This window comes from Channa argus, chromosome 16, assembly GCF_033026475.1.
Source record: "Channa argus isolate prfri chromosome 16, Channa argus male v1.0, whole genome shotgun sequence".
In the NCBI taxonomy this organism is placed as follows: Eukaryota; Metazoa; Chordata; class Actinopteri; order Anabantiformes; family Channidae; genus Channa; species Channa argus.
The window spans coordinates 16,930,180-16,952,384 of NC_090212.1; the positions used below are offsets into that span (position 1 = coordinate 16,930,180).

At 38.8% G+C, this 22,205-nt stretch overlaps 1 protein-coding gene across 3 annotated transcripts; it reads right to left on the reverse strand.

Annotated features, from left to right (window-relative positions):
- Positions 1 to 440: 440 nt before the first annotated feature.
- Positions 441 to 20,321, reverse strand: rps6ka5 (ribosomal protein S6 kinase, polypeptide 5). Of its 3 annotated transcripts, XM_067479496.1 has the most exons (17): positions 19,982 to 20,321; positions 17,245 to 17,316; positions 16,849 to 17,067; positions 16,544 to 16,659; positions 16,325 to 16,426; positions 15,941 to 16,024; positions 15,681 to 15,784; positions 15,434 to 15,584; positions 15,138 to 15,299; positions 13,751 to 13,876; positions 12,151 to 12,284; positions 11,244 to 11,337; positions 10,143 to 10,313; positions 9,628 to 9,819; positions 7,853 to 8,012; positions 7,120 to 7,283; positions 441 to 6,505 (listed from the first exon to the last, which is right to left on the reverse strand). In XM_067479496.1, exons 1-17 carry the CDS (start codon positions 20,049 to 20,051, stop codon positions 6,200 to 6,202), a joined length of 2,427 nt encoding a protein of 808 aa, XP_067335597.1. In that variant the 5' UTR covers positions 20,052 to 20,321; the 3' UTR covers positions 441 to 6,199. The 3 variants fall into 3 exon arrangements, with proteins under 3 accessions (XP_067335597.1, XP_067335598.1, XP_067335599.1); XM_067479497.1 differs by lacking the exons at positions 16,325 to 16,426; positions 16,544 to 16,659; positions 16,849 to 17,067; positions 17,245 to 17,316; positions 19,982 to 20,321 and having other exon boundaries at positions 15,681 to 15,829; XM_067479498.1 differs by lacking the exons at positions 16,325 to 16,426; positions 16,544 to 16,659; positions 16,849 to 17,067; positions 17,245 to 17,316; positions 19,982 to 20,321 and having other exon boundaries at positions 15,681 to 15,846.
- Between the last annotated feature and the right edge of the window lie 1,884 nt (positions 20,322 to 22,205).

Consider the following 22,205-nt stretch of genomic DNA (forward strand, 5'->3'; position numbering starts at 1 on the left):
AATCTTGCTGATCTGTGTTGAAGTGACATTAGATTTGAATATGGGAAAAGCAGAACTAAAACCCAGAAAATGAAAATGTTAGTTTTAACCCTGAAAATGAAATGCTTTAGCTCTCGTTCACTTTACAAAACAGGAGAGAAGAATTCCGTAACATCACGTGCATCAATCGGAATTTAATGGATACCTATTTAAGATAACCAGTATCTCTTGCATGTTTTAAATGGCATAGGTGCCAAGAAGCTAAGACAGGATATTTCTCTGAGCAACTGTGCAAAGGATGAGCGGAGTTTATCTTTTGTGTTTACACCACAACCTTTGTTTTAGTTATTAATTTGATTCCCGATTGACAGGAATCTGCTGATTGAGAGCCAAAGAGCATGATCTACTGTTGCATGCTACATTGTAGCAACCCACAGCTGAAATAATTATGAATGGACGTCTGCAATTTGGTAATGTTTTATAGATGATAGGAATCACCAATAAATACAATTATTACAGTCCCCCTAAAGCCCTTACATTTTAAAATAAACATTTCAACAGGCATATAACACAAATCAGGCTAAATCTGCAAACACAAACAATTTTCATTTATCATTATCTTACAAAGGATGAACAAATTATGGTGGCCCATAGATGCAAGCCCAATTTCACAAAACACAATCGAGAAAAAAAAAAAACAACAACTATGTTTTGTGAAAAGTTGTGTTTTGCACCTACATGCCACCATAATGAATACCTTATTATCCACCCTGCCCCAACAGTTTTTAAGTTTCATACTACTACATTTCATATATTAAATATCCGGCAGCTCTATATCAAAGTCACTTTTTAAATGAGATCCGTACCTTTTGTCAGGTCAACTGCATGTTATTTTAATAAACAAGCATAAAAATAATATAACATAACTTAACCAATTTACTCACTTTTTTGACACAAATACGATTTGGCTATAGTTATTAATTTAACTGACATGTTACATACACAAAGTCCTGCTAGACAACATAAAAATAATTACTGTATTCTTTAAACATGATAAACACAATCGTCTTATATTTGACCAATCTATGGATATATTATGAAAGCTGAGTGAAGGTAATGCTGCAGAGGTAACGCTTCTCCTGGAAGTGCTTTATTAAATGCTGCCATCTAGAGGCTGCTTCTGAAATAAAGTTCCCATATCTTCTAGCATGCCTCTCACATTAGAGTACCATTTTAAAAAGTCAACTCTAATTGATTAGCCCGGATCAATGCATGAACAGAAATTGTACATTTATTGTCTTCCTGACACCTCAAACACACAAATTGCTGTATCACAAAATATCTTATCCATAATGATGTAAATTCACTTGAAAATACAATGATGACAAGGATCTATTAAAAGGACTCATGACCGGGGTCTTGTTATTAAATGTACAGATGTATTAAGCCAGTAAGTAAAGCATTTATTGAAGCAAATCAAAGTTTTTCCTCAAACTATCTATGTGCCTAAAGACCTGAAAGATGTTCACAGTGCCCTAAAAAAGCAGGTATGCACATGGTGTATCCTTGCAGTAAGGATAGAAAGTACTATCTGGTGTTGAGGTTTATATTAAAGTATCATCTCAGAAATCCTGGACGACAGCCACTAACAGAAACATACAGATAAACAAGTTGAACATCTGAACCTGCACAAAATCAAAGAGGACAATTTTCTTTCACAGATATATATATATCAATTGCATGATTAAAACACACAAGTGCAAAGTTTTGCCCTTAAAGCTTGATTGCGTGTTTTTAAAGTTTAATATTGACCAATTTCAAAGGGAGTTGTTGCTACAGTACTTCCCCCCACCCCCACTCCGACACGCTTCAGCAATGACATGACAGGCATTAATGACGATTTGAAAAGACTGACAGCAGTTGCACATGCATGATGCCAATGGCAGTGGTGGCGATGACGCCTACGGTGGCATGATCGGCATGAGCACTAAATGGCAACTCAATAACATTTGTTTAAGTCCCTGTGTTGGCAAACATCCAATAGTGCTATTCTGTAGCTGGCCAAGTGCAGGATACAGAATGTCAGTTCACAAAAATTCCTCCTTAAAAAAAAAAAAAACCCTCACTTTCTCACTTATGTCTGTTTTCTTCTGGTTTGATTGTCCAGGGGGTTAGATATCAGTCTAAAAAATTTCTGCTAATAGAAACAGTATTGAACAGTAATATTAAAACCAAACCGTGACAGTTTTCATTTAAACAACCTAGTCTTAAAAACATTTTTTGTTTTTTTAAATTAATTTAGTAACACTCGTAATTTGAGTGAACAAATCCTTTAGAGAAGTGGTTCCCAACCTTTGTTATCTATTGTAAACCCACAACATTTTATACAATTATAAAGTTAAACATCATTTAATTGCATAATACAGTATATTCTTATGGTTATCAACTACTGCTACTATATAAGAATCGCAGTTCAAATTATTCCGAATTCTCCGCTCCCTCCCAAGCACAACACTTAACTTAAGCTGGGGAAAGCCGTGTCCTGTGTTGTCGGATTAACTGGTAGTTAGAGCCTCCTTGCGATGTGTAGCCAAATTTATTAAGAATTTCCTCTTGAGCACACAGTCTGTTTTTCTCAAATTTAGCTCAGCTACTGCACACTCCCTCTAGGTACCACCTGGGGTACAAGTACTCTTGGTTGGGAATCAATGCTTTAAAGGATCTTTTTATTACGGGTCATTGTGGAGAGCTACTTGTTTTTTCAGCAGCACCACCAGAGGTTTGGCCGCTTCAGCACCACGGTCAGCTCCATATGAACCCGTTCTAAAAGCTGACTAAAAACCACATCACAACATCTGTCCACTTGGTCCAAGTACTGCACATCCACAAAAGCACCTGAATAAAAAGACATTATTTCACTGCAGGATTTCAATGTCAGCTTTGGCACCCACATCTGTATTTTACGCACATATTGTACATGACACCACAGAAGCACGTAGAAACATAACAAGTCCAGTGCACTGACAACATATAAAACAGTTCTAACTACCAGCCCTCTAATAAACTGCAAAAAGGTACAAAGGTTTAGCTCATCAGGAGAGGTGCTTTCAACCTTTAAAAAGAGGAAGCACTGTAGGCAAAAGGTTTTTTTCAAATTCCACAGAACTAACACAAAAATGTGTCAAAGACAACAGACGGTGCCTCAAATAAAACCTGGCCTCCTTCCCTCTTTTCTCATAGTAGCAGGCTGAACAAGTTGTTCATCAAAGGGGTTAAACCTAGTTGGAAAATCAGCCCTAAGAGACGTTGGTACTAAACCAACCCTTTCCTGTGATACACTGTTATTTTCCCTACAAAGAATGTGAGCTGGGTCCCACAGAGGCAGTGGAGTAGAGTACGGTATTTTCTTTGGAACAAACAGCACTGCAGCACATTAGCTAATAGAGCCGGGCTCCCAGAGGGGAGCTCAATATAGGACACTCTTCCTCTTCCTCCACTTGAGCTATTAATACACCCAAACAAAAGAAAGAGGCTTAATGAGGCAGCAACGGGCAACTCATGCAAACTAAGTTAGACAAGAGCTTTGTAGTGTTTAGCTCCAAGGATTCCAGCTTTTTTAATGTGACCAATGGATCTGACATTGCTGTTTCTATTTTTGCCGATGATATGAGAGTAAAAGTAGACTATATGTAAATTGTGTTATGCCCTTTTAAGCACTTTGATTTGACCCATCTGTTGCAGTCTTACTGAAATGGCAAAAGCAATTGCAAAAAGAGATGCATAGTTTTAAGCATGATTATGTGCTGGATATGGATAGTATAGATCCTGTCAAGAATCTCATGAAACACACGGTTACAAAATTAACTGAACTAGAAACATTTCACACATTTCGTCAGAAACTGTGATATATGAAGCGTTTTTGTTGCATATTTGCATGAAAGGAAAGATCTCATGCAGCTCAGAGCAGCTACCTTGAAGTTAATGCTTTGGTTCAGATTCAGAGTGCATTAAAATGGAAGAAAAATGAAGGAGTGTTCTGAAATGCACACAGTAGTCCAACTAAGAATTTGTATCCTGGCTGAGCAGGATACACAGTTTCTAGGCGGATTCACATACTGATCACAAACACACCTGTAAATACCAACAGAATACAGTATTTTAGCTATTACCATGGAAACAGACTAACGCATACTTTGGAAAAAACATAAATAACATGGTATTTTACTTACCTAACTACCTGGCTGACACCAGTGTTGTAACATTGGGACATTACAATAGTCAAGCTATGGTAAAAGGGGTTTTGGGGTTTACATCCATCACACTTTAAACAACACAAGTCCCGAATCATATCAAGGATAATGAAATGTGCAAGTTAACAAACTCACATTAAATCAAGTAATATTCTCCCCCAAAAAAGCCCTATAAAAACAAAGGAATAAAGAGATTTATGTTTCAGTTCATTTCATGCACTGGAGACTTAATACTAACCAAATATCTGTCTCAAAGTGACAGCTGTCAAATTGTGCAAAGATCACCATTTCAGTCATGCAGTACAATGTGATAAATGGAGCAAGGGATGGTGGTGAAAGGAAAAGTGTTTGAGGGTTCACCTCAAAAACTCTTCTTAAGGGGTGGATATTTTACTGTAGTTTTAGGACTTAGGGTAGTGACACAAGGGGCAATTTGTTTCACTTTATTGCCTTAAAATGTCCTTGTGTATCATCCACCCTTAAGCTCAGGCTCAACCCTCTTACCTGATTGAGCAGCATTTTTTGGCACATAAATGGTTTCGTTTCAAATCATTTTTATCTTGGTTTATCTGTAGAGGAAGCTACTAAAGCTCCCTTTGGCATCTTAGATTAAAAAAAAAAAACAAACAAAAAAACACAAAATCTCAAACGTCTTGACACGTTCTCCTCAGACTAAGCTGATCTAAAGTTTCTATTTGGGGCATTCTGCTCAATCCAATTGGTTGTTGTCATAATGATACAGTTAAGTCTTGTACCGCACCAGGTAAATCCACTGCTGGGCTACATACTCAATTGAGGATCAGACTATGTGGAAGAGGAGCAGTGCTGAGTTTTAAAGCAGTCATCCTCCCAGATCAGAGGCAAAAATAAGTCTAAATATAGCTTTTCTGGTACGGTCACATCCTCTCAGGCAGCAGTATTCCCCATACAATAATGAAACCACAGATTGGGCTGAACTACATCCACATTTGGATGTTTCTACAAAACAATGTTTACACTCACGTTTCTTTAACCCTGATACACAAGGAAATCCACTTGACACAGCTGCAGTTCAGTCCCAAAAGTCACCAGCCTCCATAAATAATTGAAAAAGTCTGTTACATAAATTCAACAATACATTAACCAGTAGTTAATGATTTTCATTTCTTTTTGCCTATAAAAATCCTACAACGTCTAAACAACTGTGGCTCTAAAACTGACTAGAAGCGTCAATGTCTATATAATTACCTAGAGGTATGAATAAACCTCTGACTACATGGAACAATCTTTTGAGCTGACAGGGAAAACATACACATATAGAAACATTTTTTAAAGACTTACTGTATCCATTATTTCTTTTCAAATCAGTCTGAACCATAAATAATTTAACTATATAGCTTATCATAAATAAATCTCAGTCTGTAAAATTCACATATAAATACCCTGCTCCATCTTGTAGAGAGACTTCCCAAAAAAAGAGAAGTGGACCCACGGTACGTTACGCGGTAGCATGATGCAGTTCTTCTCTCCCTTCGACAAAAAAGCATCCATGGTGTAAACACTATGACTTTCCCTTTAACTTTGGGAGGCATAGACAAAGACAGGTAAATTGCGCGGACAGAGAAATGTGACTTTATCACGAGACTGAAGGTGTCTCTCCATTAGTCCGTCGGGACCTGGGCCAGTAAGGCAGCCCTTTTCATTATGGACAGCAGTGATAACTTCTTCCTGGTCCAGTCCCTGATTATTACAGTCTGTATGTGAAAGTGAAAGAGAAAGAAAGGGATTTGCTATTGCTAATGATGACTGGTTGATATTAAGGGGATGGTTGCTGCTCTTGCTGCATGCTCGGTTTTGGACACGCAAGGACACCCATGCAATTTAGCCAGAGGCAGAGAGCTGCCAGGGACAGAGAGAAAGAGGAGACAGCTCTGGTGCAAGCCTTCCTATAATTCATGAATTTGTCCTAATCTCCTTTAGCTCTTGCTGTCTCACTGTCCTTCTGAGAAGTGAAAGGCTGGAGGCGCTGACTGGTGCTGTGAGTCCGTTCCCAGGGCCACGGGAGTGCTGACAGGGGTGGTGAGAGGAGTGCTGTTGGAGGGCTGCGGGTTGGCATCGCCCTCTGCAAAAGGCTTCTCCTGAGACTGGGAGGAGGATGATGAGGAATGGGTGCTCTCGCTAGAACTGCTGCGGGTCTCTGTGCTTGTACTTGTCTTTTTCATCTTCCTCCTCTTGGCTAGTGGTGCCTTGTCCACCGTCTGCAGGCGGAAACCTTCCCGCTTACATTTGTTAAATGCCTGAGAGAAAACATATGGGGCTAATAAAACATTTCTTAAAATTTCTGTAAGTTATTTCCCTTTCTAGGGGGGCACATTGCTGAAACAATTATTATGAGAACATAGAGTGTGGCACTAAAATCTGAGTCAGCAGGAGACAACATTTTTCTCACCAGACAGCAAATTAAGTAAGCAACGCACAGCAACAGGCAGGTAATACTGTAAGACACTAGAATAACTTAAGACAATCCAAGTTATTGAAAGAAGAATTTAGTATAAGAAGGAAAGGTAAGTAAGTCTTACAGTAAGTCGTGTAAGTAATACCCACTCCCACATGATTTGGCTGAGAAGTAGCAGTGTGGATCGGCTATCTCATATCCCATGACCCACTTACTAACATTTTCGGATGTTTAATGTCCTTTGTTTTGTTTTTTTAAGAATTCGAATTTTGTATAAACATTTGTAAAAATTGAATTTATTGACTTAGTTGCTAATTTTCAGTCAGTTGCCTACTTTAGACAAACTGGCCACTCTGGAAAATACAGATTATTATTATTCTAAAATATTATTTATATAAATTTTCCTAGTCGATCAGTTTGAGAGTGGTACATAAAGTTTAGAATGCAGTTTCTTACATTGAAGGTAGCTTTGACGCAAGTGTGGACAGAGGCAGTGGAGGAGCCAAGAATGTCTGGGGTCATGAGCGGGTTGGAGGACAGCTGGCTGTCATCCTGGAGCCAGGCATTGTAACGGAGTCCACACATCTTAATCCTCTTGTTTGGGTCCACCGTCAGCAGCTCTGCACGTACAAGACAAAGATAATTACCTGTAGTGCTCTTAATTCGTGAGAGAAAAAGTAAGCAGCAGATGAGCCAAAGAGAAGAGATTTCCTCCTCAAGTAGTTCATCTTCTGTGAGCTGCTTTGGGACTTTTTAAACAAACAGACATGTGTCAAACCATTACTGGACATGCTGACTAACTGATTTAAAACAGACAAACTATAAATTAATCTTCATCTGTGATCTTTTCTGATCCGATAATATTTTGTTCAGCAGCTCTATTTTAAAATGTAATCCTAATGTTTATATTAGGAATATACATGTATATTGGTAAAAAGCTAAAGTGTACACAACATGGTAAGTGTAAGCAAATAATGGTTGCATTTCATGCCTTTGTTTCAAACTAAATTTCTACTGTTATTCTATTCAAAATTTGTGAATTGGTGCTGAAATCAGTGACATAAAGAACACAGCAAAATGTATGAATGTAACTGCAGCCTTATTATCAAATAATGTTGAATCTCTTATGAAAGCTTCTCCACAGTTTGACCCGCTGGATTTAACAATGAGTTACCAGTTCCACCCTCACCCTGTATCAGCTCCTTAGCCTGCTGGGAGACATTTCTCCAGGCCTCTCCTTCAAAAGAGAAATCTCCCTGTTTGATTTTCTTCATAATTTCCTCAGCACTAGTGTGGGTCAGGCTCTTCTCTTGACACTGAAATGGCACCTGTCCAGACAGCATGGTGTACTGCAAATAAAGCAAAACCACACAATCTTCAATAAAAACATCAGGAACCCTCCGTTAGGCTTAAAACTTTTTGTTAATATCATGTAGTCTACAATAAGCTGGGAAAGACGGGAGGCCGTCCTGGTAAAATGCATCTACTGTTCAAATAACACGTGAAAAAGAGCTCTTGACCGATCACGGCGGCTTCTTGTTATACTGCATATTGTTAAATGTGGCTGAACCAGCACTAAACAGAAGAGCGGCCTGTGCTCAGTGAAATGAATAGGATACTCTCACCTTGGCCTGGTTCTATCTACCCTCATATTTCTCATTAAAATGGCAGCAGTTGGGAACAGCCCTTTTGGCAGTGGAAGATCTGTCCCGCCCCCATCTTTCTCTCTCCGCCTGTCTCTACTCACTTCGCCTCCAGGATATTGTGCACATAGCTTGTCAGTAGCCATTTCATCAAAACTCCATGAGGCACACTACTGCCATATCCCCCAGGGGGCAATGGTGTGAAACAGCACTTGCACGTAGAGCCTAGGCTTGGTATGGATGACTGGCCAGATACAGAAGTCTCTCTCGTACACTGTCCTCCCCCTGTGTTCTTTTTTCTCTACCTATCCTTTACTTTTCCTCTTCAATGCAGAAAAAGGTTGAATTAGGGTGACATTTCTGCTACTGGGAAGTAACATTTCATATTCTGCCTTAACCAGGTCTGAAAGCTGGGTTGGCTGCTCTTTATTCCACATTTAGCGTTAAACTGTGTCAGTTCACCACAGGATGCTGAAGGTTGTAGCGCTGAACAAGAGAGGGAGATGAACATCATCCAAAATAGCACTAGCATGCATAAATACATGTGTGCATACATGAACACAAATATAGCCCGAATGACAAAATCAGTAAAATTAATGGCTGATTGCTTAAACAGAATGGCCTGCAGAAAATGTTTAATCCATAAACTGGATCATATCAGCAAATCAACAGTAACATTGAAGTATGGAGCTCGTGATTAAATATTAATTTGCCTTTATAAAAAAAAGCTTCAACTAAAAGTTTAAGTGGATCTCAAAGCTTTGGATTTTTAAAGTTGTTATAAATTATAAATGTATTTAATCAAGTCTTTTCTTGGGGCACTGTGCAAAACTGCAGTCTAAAGTATGTTAGTAAATATCATAACTGTAAAGTTAAGATCCACTGAAACAGGGCCAATTAATGATCTGTTATTTACTCTTATTAAAGATTGTGTGAGCATCATTTGAGTCAACTACATGAAAATTTAATGTTGAACATAGTTCTTTCTTACTACCCTACAACTTTGATCCTTAGCGTATAAAATATTTAAGTGTGCTGTAAACATTCTGTGTTTAGTGAGTCGAAGGATTAAATTCTGCTTAACCTGTGTAGTTCCTTAAAAAAGGGCTTCTGAAAGTGACAGTACCCTTAAACTGTTTAATTTCCTGTTATAATGTATTGCAATAAAGTTAAATATTGGTGAACTGAGATAATGTGCTGCTGATATCTTTCTTTCCCCTCAGTGGAATGTTGATTGAAATAATGAATCAATTTGCTTTAGGTCAGCTACCAGTATTTTGATTTAACCTGGGCACGGTCCTGTTGTCCCACGTCCACTCACCAGAATGACCCCCAGACTCCAAAGGTCACAGGACTCATCGTAGCCATCATATTTGAGTATCTCGGGTGCAGCGTACTGCAGTGTGAAGCAGGGAGTCTTCAGAAGCTGATTGTCTGGTGGTTTGAGGCGAGCAAAGCCAAAGTCTATGATTTTTATCTCAGAGTTCTCACTCTCATCTGTGAAGAGCAGGTTCTACGAAACAATTCAAGACAGGGACAATCATTTCTTTCTGCTCTGCAAAACTCGTCCACTCAAAACCTTACTAAATTGTACATCAAGCTGTGTCTGACCAGGTACTTTTGACCTATGTTAGGGTCAAACAATTTTACTCTTGTTCTGTAGAAGATTGCAGAGTCAGAGTTACAATATGACAGATCATACAAAATTCACAAAGGCACAGCTATTCTCTTTCAAAAGCTTATGATTCAGTGTGTCTGTATTCATCAGAACCTGTGCTCAGACAGAAAATAATATCTTCAAGCAGCCCTGCTGCTCCATGAGTATATGTCTATTACCTCCGGTTTAAGGTCCCTGTGCACCACTCCTACATCATGCATGTGACTGACGGCTGACACCAGCTTGCGCATGATGCGGCTGGCCGCTGTTTCACTGAAATGTTGCTTCCTGCGAATCCTCTCAAGCAGCTCCCCTCCACCAAGCAGCTCCAGAACCAGGTACGTGTGGAGCTATAGCAAACACACACACACAGAATATATTTACATTTCTCACTAACCCGTTGCATCCATTCCCAACTATTATTCCTTTTGATGCAATGAAACAGTACAGTAAGTTCAAATGTCTCTATAGGCGTCGCAATTAAGCAATTAAACAAAAAGTTTGTGTCGTCAGCCCTGCTTTTACTGCTTGAACTGCATATTCAAAACAGCTTAATGTTATTGTGTGAAACAGTTGAAAGAGATTTTTTTTTGCATTATAAAAACAGCAAAAAAAAAGGCCATCCTTGATCCCACAATGGCGAGATCAAATCATAATGGTATTCAGTAACAGCAAAAAGGGCCAAACAAAGTGGGAAGGGAACAATGTGACTGGGCAGCAGTGTAGAGTTTCTCATTAGTGCTGTGTCTGAGAAACAAAGGCAGGACTCGGTTGAGGCGATGTGAGGCAGTGCTGCTTTGATCTGGGTCACAGGCCTCTGAGGTACAGTAATAACCCCACTGAGCTCATCACAACTAAAGTGGTGCTTCTAGGTTTGAAGGACCAGGTCTAATGAACCTGTAAACAGCCACACACAAGAACACACCTTCCTATTAACTGAGGTAAGCTACATTTGAAACATATCCACGCTTAGTTTGGGTGGAGGATGCAGCTCAATTAGCAACACAAGTGATTCTAGGTTGTTTTTATTTGGTAGCACAAAATGGGTGTTTTTACAGCTGCAGTTTAAAAATACCTTTGGTTTGAAATATTGAGCACACAGCATGGTGTTTGTGGGACAATATGTGAAGAGATACAGCGAGACCTTGAGTGCATCCAGCATCCCCATTAATCTGTCTTGCTCTAGTTCTAGGACTTAATAAGGCTGCAGTACCCACAGGCTCCATGAAAAGCCATGCAAAACAAACATTATGGGGGCGAATGTGAACAGTGAACCTCACCTGGTCATGGTAAATTTCATGTAACTTGACAATGTTAGGGTGGCCCTCACAGAGTTTCAGAGCTGCTATTTCCCGCTGAGTCTGTGCCTCCATCCTATAGCAAACACAAGCAGGAGGGTCAGACAGCTGTCATGAATTACAACATAAATACACCCACACAGTAGAGTAAAAACCGACTGTCATTTAGCAGTTTTGCTTCCTTTACCAGGTCTCAACTGCCTTTGCATGAGGTATTAGCTTTCATTTCTGCATTGTTATTTCCCACAAATCACCTAGGTTAGATCACAAGCCCAGCTCTCAAATTCATTTCTATCATTTTTAGGTGCATTTTTCTTTTCTATGCCACAGACTTTTAACTCCCAGCGTGGACAAGATTCAAACCAAGCACGAAACATAACATAAAACATAAAACATAATGCTGTGACCAAAGTGTGATTTGCTCTCCAAATGCCTATCTGGTTTAAAAGAAGATGTGTTTGTTTCAGGAGGACTGCCCCACTAAGGCTCTCTTATTAAAGTCCTAATGTTTCAGGTCAGATGAGGAGTTTAGTGTAGGACTGCTTTCAGCCTACATTATGAAAGCCTGTCATGTAGCACTTGCCAGCAAAACAACTAGGTTGTAAACAGAGAAGTATTTACATTTATTTAACTCACAAGCTGCATACTTACACACAGAGGTGAAATCAAGATAAATTATATCAGCTTACATACATCAATTTGACAAAACCCTTCTTATTAAATCTACAATATAATTTGTGTTTAGAGTTGGCTGATAATGATCTATTTTCTGCCAGGGAGAGGAGGAGGATGCATGTTGGATGTATCCTGTAACACTATATACACAACACAGCCTCAGAAGCATCTAGCTTGATAAACACATCTTAACAAGAAGGAAGTGAGCTTGTACCTCTTGCTGACAATCTTGACTGCATATCTTTGTCCAGTTTTCTTGTGTGTGCACCGTCTGCAGATGGAGAAGCTACCCTCTCCCAGAGCACTATCTTTCAGGTCCATCTCATAACTAAAATAGAATGGAGAGTCCTGCGGTGGTGGATAGAGGACAAAAACAAATTGTTGCCTGAAATATAAATTTTAATTATAAAATTTTAACCTCAATGATATAATGTGTGTGCATATCTATCTATCTATCTCTCTATCTATCTATCTATCTATACACTATATTGCCAAAAGTATTTGCTCACCCATCCAAATAAATGAATTCAGGTGGACAAAGCAAGGTCCATAAAGACATGGATGAGTGAGTTTGGTGTGGAAGAACTTGACTTTTCCCAGAAGAGTTGAAGCTGTTATAGCTGCAAAGGGTGGGCCGACGTCATATTAAACCCTATGGATTAAGAATGGGATGTCACTAAAGTTCATATGGGTCTAAAGGCAGGTGAGCGAATACTTTTGGCAATAATGTGTGTGTGTGTGTGTGTGTGTGTGTGTGTGTGTGTGTGTGTGTGTATCTATATCTATATTTCTATCTATATCTATCTATCTATCTATCTATCTATCTATCTATCTATATATATATATGTGCATGATTCTGTCAGCATAACGCTACAGGGGTGTGTCTTAGTGGAAGTGACAGGGAGGTCATGATCATTGCAGCCAAATACAGAGAGGTCCTTGAAAAATACCTGCTCAAGTGCAGCTGACAGGAATAAGCACTAATAAGCATGACTAAGATCTATAGCTTACATTCCACAGCCCTAGACTGGCTTCAGGACAAATCTCTGACTGTCCTTGAATAGCCCAACTAGTCCAGACTTAAACTGCACAGAATGCCTCTGAAGAGATATAAAGATGGCCGTTCACAAACAATTTCCATCTAGTCTGACAGAGCTTGAGAAGATTAGCCAGGAATAAAAGGACACACAGCTCAAAAGCTTGTAAGCCCTTACTTGACAAAGAATAAAAACTGTAATTGCTTAAGGGGGGGGGTTCTACACAGTATTGCATTAAGTGTCTGAATACTTTTGTAAATTGAATTTCTAGATTTAGTTTTTTTTTTTAATTTACAAAACTTCTAAAAAATGTGTTTTCACTTTATTAGTATGTCTTATGTTTTAAAATAAATTGACAACATAATAAAATGTGCAAACTTACTTTCTAAGGCCATAGTAAGTAGCCTATATGACCTTGTATACATTTTAGTCAATATTTTTCTTTATTTCTTTATTTTTCTTTTCTCTTTCTTTCTATTCCAGCATTTTATCAATTAAGCATGCTATGCAATGCAGTTTTTTATCTTCTCAAAAACCATTATGTTACAATGTGTTATACAGATACAGTACACATCTGTACAGATAAAGATACAACTCATGATTTGTGAGCAAATATCATTAAGTAAATAGGCTCTGTGGAAAGTGAATCAGGGTGCAGTAAAACAAGTACAGCAAAAAAGTTAGTGGAATGAAAAGAAGGGGGAAAAAAATCATCTGTCTGTGACAGCAGCCATTAGCTTAAGTGTGTTTGTGGAGGGAAGAGTCAATTTATCTTACCTTCATCATGGCGCTGCGGGCTACCGCAGCAGAGCCCGGCCTCTCAGAGACCCCACAAAGCTGGACATGGTCATCCATCACCACATTCCTGTTGAACAGGATGGAGGGGGCCATGAAGGAGTAGCCCTGTACACAGATATACATGAACTCCTGAAGTTAACATTTTACTGGGACAAAAAGTGAGAGTTCGATTATATTGTCTGAATACAAGAAATTTGATGCAGGTTCCAACCTTAAAAGACCCATATCTCAATTAAAATTTCCTTTAAATGTTAACCCAGCCTGTGAGCTACACAATAGCCCCAATGCAGTTAATTTATGAGTGACAGGAGCTGTCCAGCTGTTCCTATTATTGGAACCGTTATTATGCAGTGCTGCCTGCTTAATTCCAGCTGTGGGGAGCCCAGAGCTTTGAGCTGGCATTAATCTTTCTCTGCCTTTATAAACCGACACACACACAGCTGTGTGGTATGTAGTGACAGCCATGGATGGACGGAAGGATGCTGAATGAATGAGATGCCCTAAATTGCTGGGCTTGAATATTTGATTGCTCTGCTGTGAAATTATATCTTGGCACTCTTAATGCAATTTTAATTTTGTTTTGTGAGGCACTGCGGGGGAGCAAGTGCACGGTTTAAAATTGGGATTGCTGTCGTTATCTCAGAGATTGCTAGGCTTGCAAATTATAAAGACCACAAAATTTCAGACTATGTGAATGGCAGCTGAGAGCGAAAAAAGCCAAGATGAAGTTGGCAATCAAAGACTGAAGGCGTAACCGAGACAGACGTGGTGATGCTCTCAAAGTGTAACCTTTTATTCCATGAGAGAAGCCCGTTAATGGATCTATTGATCTACCGAGCTCAAGGATCCAGAAGGCAATCAGAGTTGAAATTTCACGCAATACATCAGACAGTCATCAGCTGGCACGGAGTTGTGGGCCATATTATGGTTCAAAGCTACATCAAAAATAGTCATTCACATCTGTTACTTCAATAAGAGCTGCATATGGCAGCAATTACTTCAATAAAAGATCCTTTAGTCAATTTGAATACCAATGCACACAGACAGACTCATGTTGACTTACAGCAACCTTTTGAGGACATTCAAAACTTCACTTGATTACTTCAATTGCTGTGGAGTATGTCAAATATAGTCACAGACAAAAAGTGGATAATGTATAATGCGATTTTTCTTCCATGTCAACATTTCACACTGCCTACAACCAAAGCCCAGAAAACATCAGCACAAAATGGGTGCAAACATAAATGTTGTCCTGTGCAATGACCTGCAAGTAGCACAAAGCAATTTTTCCGTCCATAAACAACAAAACCACAAGTCACAAGAAATTTTTTTTAAAAATAGTCTGGTAAAAAAAACTCCCACCCACCTGGAAGATGCGGTCACAGTTCTGAGGCAAAGCTGCAGGGGAGTAGGTGGGATCCATCTCTGTGAACTCGTCTGCAAAGTTGCTGACATCCAGCTCGTCGCGAATCACTGGCTTGAATGGGGCAGGCACCTTCTTAGCTGCCAAGTCTTCCCAGTTAATTTTCTAAAGTGAGTAAAAAATAAAAATTAAAAAAATAGACAAAAATTCTTACTGCTCACTCAAAGTGGTCTCATTTTCTGTAGTAAAATCACATTTTTCAAACTAGTTTTATTAAACATTATCAAACAATTAACCACCTGGTAAAACAGGTGTTTTTTCACATTCTCTGCTCCATTTGGACCTGAGCCTAATCGCTTCTTTGGGTCTTTGATGAGGAGTCCCTGGATGAGGTCTTTGGCCAGTGGTCCTATATCTTTTGGGAACGGGGGATCCTTCTTTAAAATCCTCCTGTGATGTTTGACACAGACGTGGTAAGTGTTGCACAGTGATTATAACATGAGGGCTGACTGAAAAATATGGCTGATGATCAGGGAGAATCCATACTTGGCAATGTCTGAGTGTGAGTTCTCATCGCCATCAACGGTAAAGGGTGATCCACCAGTCAGAAGCTCGTACATCAACACCCCAAGGCTCCACCAGTCCACTGCCTGGAATGCATGAAAGCATTCACCCGTGACTTTGGCTTAAACAGACTAAAAGAAAAATCTCACTGGAGAGCGCACACATTCATGAGTTCAGCAAGGAGAGTCTGGGCTGCTTGATTTTTATCCATCAAAGCATTCAAACATAAAACTACAAATTACCTTGTCATGTCCAGACTCTCCTCCTTCCACAATTTCTGGAGCCATATATTCAATGGTTCCACAAACAGAGAAAGCCCTCTCCACCTGTTTAATAATAAAAAAACAAAAAAAGAAACACGATTGTGACAAGAAATGTTAGAAAACCCTGACAAACTTTGTTTTATATTTTATGTATTTCTCTGCAATGTTCAATACTGGTGAATAAATTGGCAACACGAAAAGTCATTCGGCAAAAAATTTTTAAACATCTGGAAAAAGAAAAAAAACAACAACATTGTTTTCAAAATCTATAAGTTAGTTTAAATTTAGTTTCCATCAACTTTTACTTCCCTTTCAAAGGAATTTAAGTACTTTTTAATCACACTTTATTGAGACACATTTTACCTGATCAAATTCTTTACTTAAGCCAAAGTCTGTGAGAACTATATGACCATGTGAATCCAGTAAAATATTCTCAAGTTTCAGGTCCCGGTAGACGATCCCAAGCTACAACAAGAAAATGACATAAAGTCTATGATGTGAGAAATGTAAGAATATATATAGCAACAGACAAGAGACAACTTCTAAAAAGACATGATGTCCTGGCTGTTTTCTCGGGATTACCTTATGCAGATGCTCCAAAGCCAAGACAATCTCTCCACTGTAAAGGGCTACTTCTTGCTCCTTAAACCTCACCCTTTGCACTAGGTGTGTGAACAGCTCCCCACCATTTACATAATCTGCAAAATTACATATATTTTTTCTCAATTTTCTTTTAAAATAAAGCAAGGAACATTTTTGTTTCTAAAAATTCATTAAGCTACTAAAAACCTCAATAATTAGGTTAAAGATTTAATTTAATTACTAAATCAGTCGTATAAGCGTCATAGAGAATTGGAATTATATTGCGCATTAAGGATGATCCTAACCAAGAATGAGGTGCAGCTTGGTGTCTGTCTGGAAGGCATAGTGAAGTGTGACAAGGAAAGGAGACTGGCGGATGTGCTCCAACACTTGCCGCTCCGTCCTTGTGTGTTCAGCAGTCTTTGCCTTTTGTATAATAGTGGCCTTCTTCAAAACCTTCATGGCATACAGTCTCCCTGCATCATGACCACTCACTTTCCTCACCAGGAACACCTTGCCGTATGCTAGTGGTGATAATAAACATAGACAGAGGGCAAGGTTCAGCGCCAAGCAAAGGTGTAAACAGAAATGTCTTATCATCAAAACACACAACCAAAAGAATCCAATACTGGATGCCAGAAAGCATTCAAACACATCAAGTGACTGTCACGTTCTGTTTAACAAAAAGAGGTTTTACTCACCTCCTGTGCCGAGCACCTTAAGAAGCTCAAAGTTTTCAATGCCCACCCTCTCGACATGGCCTGTCAGGTTGGCTGAAGTCGAAGCAAAAATAAAAAGAGCACACTATTTACAGTACTACTCACCTCGCATAACCTGACAACAGGGACTTTAATAACGGAAGACACAGACTGACAAAATGGAATTAATTACACAATCAACTAACTCAGTTTTAAATAAAAAGTAAATCTTCTGACCACCATTATTCCTGGTGCTTCTCTACAGTAAAGCTGTCTCTGCTCCTAAATGATTAAAAAAAAAAAAAAAATAAAGTAAAAATATTCTTATATAACCAGAAAGCTGATGAGCTAACATTTCAGTGACAATTAGCCTCTGGTCAAAATCAAGGAAACATTTTCTTTTTTCTACTCGTCTACTTCTGAGTTTGAAAAGTTGTAGGTACATGGGTTTTCAGCTGTAGTTTCAAAAATCCGAACAATTTAAAACTGGCTGGGAAACTGTGGTAAAGGCATGGTGCTCTCTACTTTTCTATACAGTGCAAACTGTTTGTATTCTAATGCGAAGTCATGTTACTTTGAGAAATCATTGAGCCAAAAATATCAAACTGTGTAAAAAAAAGCTGGAGAAGGAGGCTTTACACTGAAGAATCAGCAACAGATGAGAGTAGAGTGGTGGTTAACAAGACAGCGGCGGTCTGGTACCACTCTGTTTTTTGCAATTGTACATTTATTAAATGTTGATAATGGCCAAATGCTGCAAACTAAACACATTCATAATCACTAGGCTTCCTTCACCTTTCACACAAATCTAAAAAAAAATACATCTTATGAAAAAAACTAAGCTTATTCTCAGATATGCAGCAGTGTAAGATAATCTTTCATGCAACTGCAAGCAAACATGCTATATTAACCAGCAAAAAGCCATTATCTTTTATCAAAGATAAAGTCAATTCAGCGCACGCCGACAGTGACTCCTCAGCTCTTTCAACATCATGATCTTTTAGTACAGCTGACTGAACAGAGCACACTTACATATGCATGTCTATTGTAGTGAACACATTCCATCTGTCTCACAGCCCTATTCTGAAAATAGCCTACTGACCAATTAAAGTGGCTGATTTAATCTCTTCCGCTACTTCTCCTGTTACACATAAGAAGAAAAAAATGCAACTATTAGGCAATTCGAGTGCGTACTTTCATCATTATCATTTCAAAAACAAACAAGGCTGTTGTTCAAATTTGAAGTCAGAGGTTCAGATTGCATAATACCCTCGTCAGACTCCCCCTGCCAAGGCCAAGCTTGATTTTGCTGGTTATTAATAGACTGATGGGGTGTCCAGTCAGTTGATGTCATATTGCTAGACTGGAGGAACCTCTGCACTTTACAACAGGGAAATATCAATGGCACTTCCTGGTATCCTTAAAATGTGTATTTTGATTGTTTTCCTGAGTGATCAACCATAAAAAGTCAAAATCTATATTTAAACAAACCATTTCCATTTGGAAAAGTACAGTTTCTGTATGTTTATATTGTCTGTGTAAATCGACACAAAATTAAGATTACTTGATTAATGCAGTATATTTTACAACTGTTACAAAAAGCATTGTGTATTTTGTAAAGGCTTGTCTAAACCTACAACTGGCATTTAGCTATAATGTTTCCATAGGGTCAAATGCTACAGCAAGATTGCCAGGTAGGGTTAGGTTAAAAGTGTGACAAAATAATGAGAGCCAGTGACAACTGAACAGCCATGTCTGTATATCTGGGACAGGGCAACAAATGGGGGTGCAGCATAGTCATGTTAAAACCTGAACAGCAGCAGTATGTCATTACAAACCAGTTGGAGAGGTGTCCAGTTTCGCACAGCAGCTCTCCGCACAGAATCAGCAGACTTGCCACTCTGCTCAACGTAAACACCATCACTACAGCCTCAATGTTAAACATCAGGGAAGTGTAACCACGCTGATGCTTTTTGGGGGGGGGGGGGGTTCAAGATACTGCTGGTACACATCACTACTAGCTTGTGCTTTTATTTTCTCCTGTTATTGCATTATTATTACTACCAATCATTGCAAAAGCCGTCGCAGAATTCATCCTGAGGATGACTCTGAATAGTGTAAAGTTAACAAAGGAAGCCTGTTAACCTACATCTAATAGTGCCTACAGTTACTGTACACCTCTGTACAATATGCTGAATTAAACCACGCTAATGTTAGCTCCTGTCACTTGACAGCACTGCAGCTGTGTCTGATCTCCGTTGGCTATAAGGAGAAGTTAGCCCCTGACCGCTAACAAATCCAGTCAATAACAGGAAATCCAACTTGTCTATTAATTGACGTTACGTCAAGACGCTAACAATTGCATAAACTTGGTGACGACGGTCCGATTTCACCTAGTTTCACGTTACCAACGAGCTTAAGCTAATTTTATTAACGTTACCTGGTTGACCGCCATAATTAAGTGGCAGTTAGCTAAGGTTAGTTAAGTGGTTAGGTAATGTTAGTTTGCGTGCCACAGCGGCGACGTTAGCGCAAGTGAAAAAGGGCTGGCGGCGAACGTTAGCCTTCCTGTGCCATCTTTGGACTTGACTAACGTTAACGTTAATGTTAGCGCTCACTACGAACGCCCATTGACAGTTGCCTGCTTCAAGCTAGCCAGCTAGCGTTAACGTTCCTCCCCTGACAAGTGCCATCTGAAATGCACTGCACTGAGAGTTTCGCCAGCTCGCAGGTGACTTACCATTTTTGAGCTCATGTTTCACAGTGAACAGGTCACCTTCTCTGGAAGATCCCTCCATCGGGGATGGCATCGCAATTTCGTCCTCCAATTATGTTCCAAAAAGCTTTTCGCACAAAGTTACGTTTCTTCGCAAGCTGATTTGCAATATTGATATGCAGTTACTAAAACGTCTAGCAAGAGAATTAAACGCATGTGCGTTAGACGCCAAACTTGACAGATGTAGATATGTATATGCAGAATGTTATTACTAAAACAAGGCGCAAGCAAGCCCAGAGGAAACACTTGCTTCTTTCAGCACACACCACTACCACTACCTTCGCAACCAGACAGTCCCTCTTCACTGATTGGTGTTGCTATGTGAAAATCTGGCCTCTGATTGGATGTTTTTTTTGTGTGTGGCGTCACATAATCCCGCCTTCTTCAACAGACTGGTGCTGCATTCACGTGTCCCTCGTACAATCATAAGTTAAAGGTCAGAAGTGTAGATACTGCAATAGTTGCATATAAATAGACGTATAACAATAATATATCAATATATATTCGCTGTGGTGTGTTTTGATTAATTGCATGAAATATCTGTATATATGCACACTCTAATACCAGTATAGGGTTAGCACAGCAAAGATTAATTCGGTACATGATTTCATTGTAATACAATTTATTTCAAATTTAAGATACTTTTAAATCAACTCCGTGATCCCATTTCAGAAGCAATTTGTTTTACTTTTTACTTCATTAGATTTGTTGTTGTTTAAAACAAAAAATAATTTTCAAAAGATTAACATATCTTAAACATTGCATATGATCTATTATACCTTGCGCATCACCCAGTCCACTGTCCACAACACTATTAAAAATGTAAAATAATACTTAAAATAACACTTGCTAAAGGTACAAGCCTTACTATCAAGCTATGTGATTATGCCTTTCCATCAAATCAGCTACCGTGCACTCTGTACTTTATGTAGCCTCTATGTAGGAGTCATTTGCCTAATACAGGTCGATATAATGTAGTTCTTCCGTATATACACGGGGTGTCACCTTTGTGCTGTAATTGGTATAGGCTATAGATCACACAGTTGCCAGGTGCTACAAGAAAAGGGTAAGTACACACAAATACAAATTGAGTGTGATTGTACAAATTGTGATTAAAATTTCTGAGCTTGTTTCTTGCCACATTTTTCCAATTTTGTGCAGTATTATACAAATTACTTATTTGAGACTCACTGTCATTGCAGAAATGTAATCAGAGAAATGGCTTCCTAGTGCAATCGCTAAGACATTTGGCGTTTCGGTAAAATTTGGCCCAGCCAAAGATAGTTAGGGTAATTAAAAGTTCTGTTCTGCATCCAATATATTATGATATCCAAACTCTTTGTAAATCTGCAGATGTAAACATAAAGAGAGATAAAGATGGATAATGGCATTCAGAATAATTGTGCTTAGAATAATAGACTGAATTCAACTCCATTAAAATCCTTAATCATCTTCTCATAGACAAAATCTGAAAATGCAATTAACAAGCAATTAACACATGTAACCAATAGGAATTGTGTAAATAAATATTTAATGTATTCTTCATTTGCTAATTTTAGTTTCTCAGAACAAGATGTCTCCACATTCAACATGATGCCCATTTTCAGTTGTAAAAATACAAGCCGGAATTTCAGTCTTCTTTAAGTTCCTTATTAGGCTGGATTTTTGTTATGCCGTAAATCATGCTTTTTAGTGCACTTTTTGGCGTTCTACCCAAAAAACACTGTTTACAGTTTGAAGTCTGATTACTGTATCCACCTGGTGGTAGCATGTTGCTATTGGCTTTTTCATTGCTTGTTTGAAGTATACAAGTGGTTACTGTGACTACAAATATTAGTAAATTTATTGATTCGGGGAACTGGGATTAAAGGACTCCTCATTGCTCATTGTTTGTTCAAATGATGTTCACATAACTGGACCCAGTCAAAGGGCACTTTTTAATTCTAGAATTTCCAATGAGCTACGAGATACTCAGGGTCAGCCAATGAAATGCGACTATTTTCAGCAAACACCAATCAGCTTCTTGAGCCATACATTGGAAGTCACTCAATTTTGGGTGTTCTCAATGTGGGTGTACTGGCGCAACAAGTCCGCTTATTTTAGACGACTTTAAACTTAATTTTGAGGAAAGTGGCTGGTAAATATTGGCACTCGTGGATTGCAGACTTTGACACTGGCCAAATTGAGT

Excerpts from the sequence above, each read along its gene's own strand:
- rps6ka5 (XM_067479496.1), bottom strand. The coding sequence starts at position 20,051 with ATGCCATCCCCGATGGAGGGATCTTCCAGAGAAGGTGACCTGTTCACT. Across the intron at positions 12,285-13,750 it reads CCCGCAGCGCCATGATGAAG|GACTCTCCATTCTATTTTAG; the intron begins GTAAGATAAATT and ends CCACCACCGCAG. Across the intron at positions 7,284-7,852 it reads GGCTAAGGAGCTGATACAGG|AGCTGCTGACGGTGGACCCA; the intron begins GTGAGGGTGGAA and ends TTGTACGTGCAG.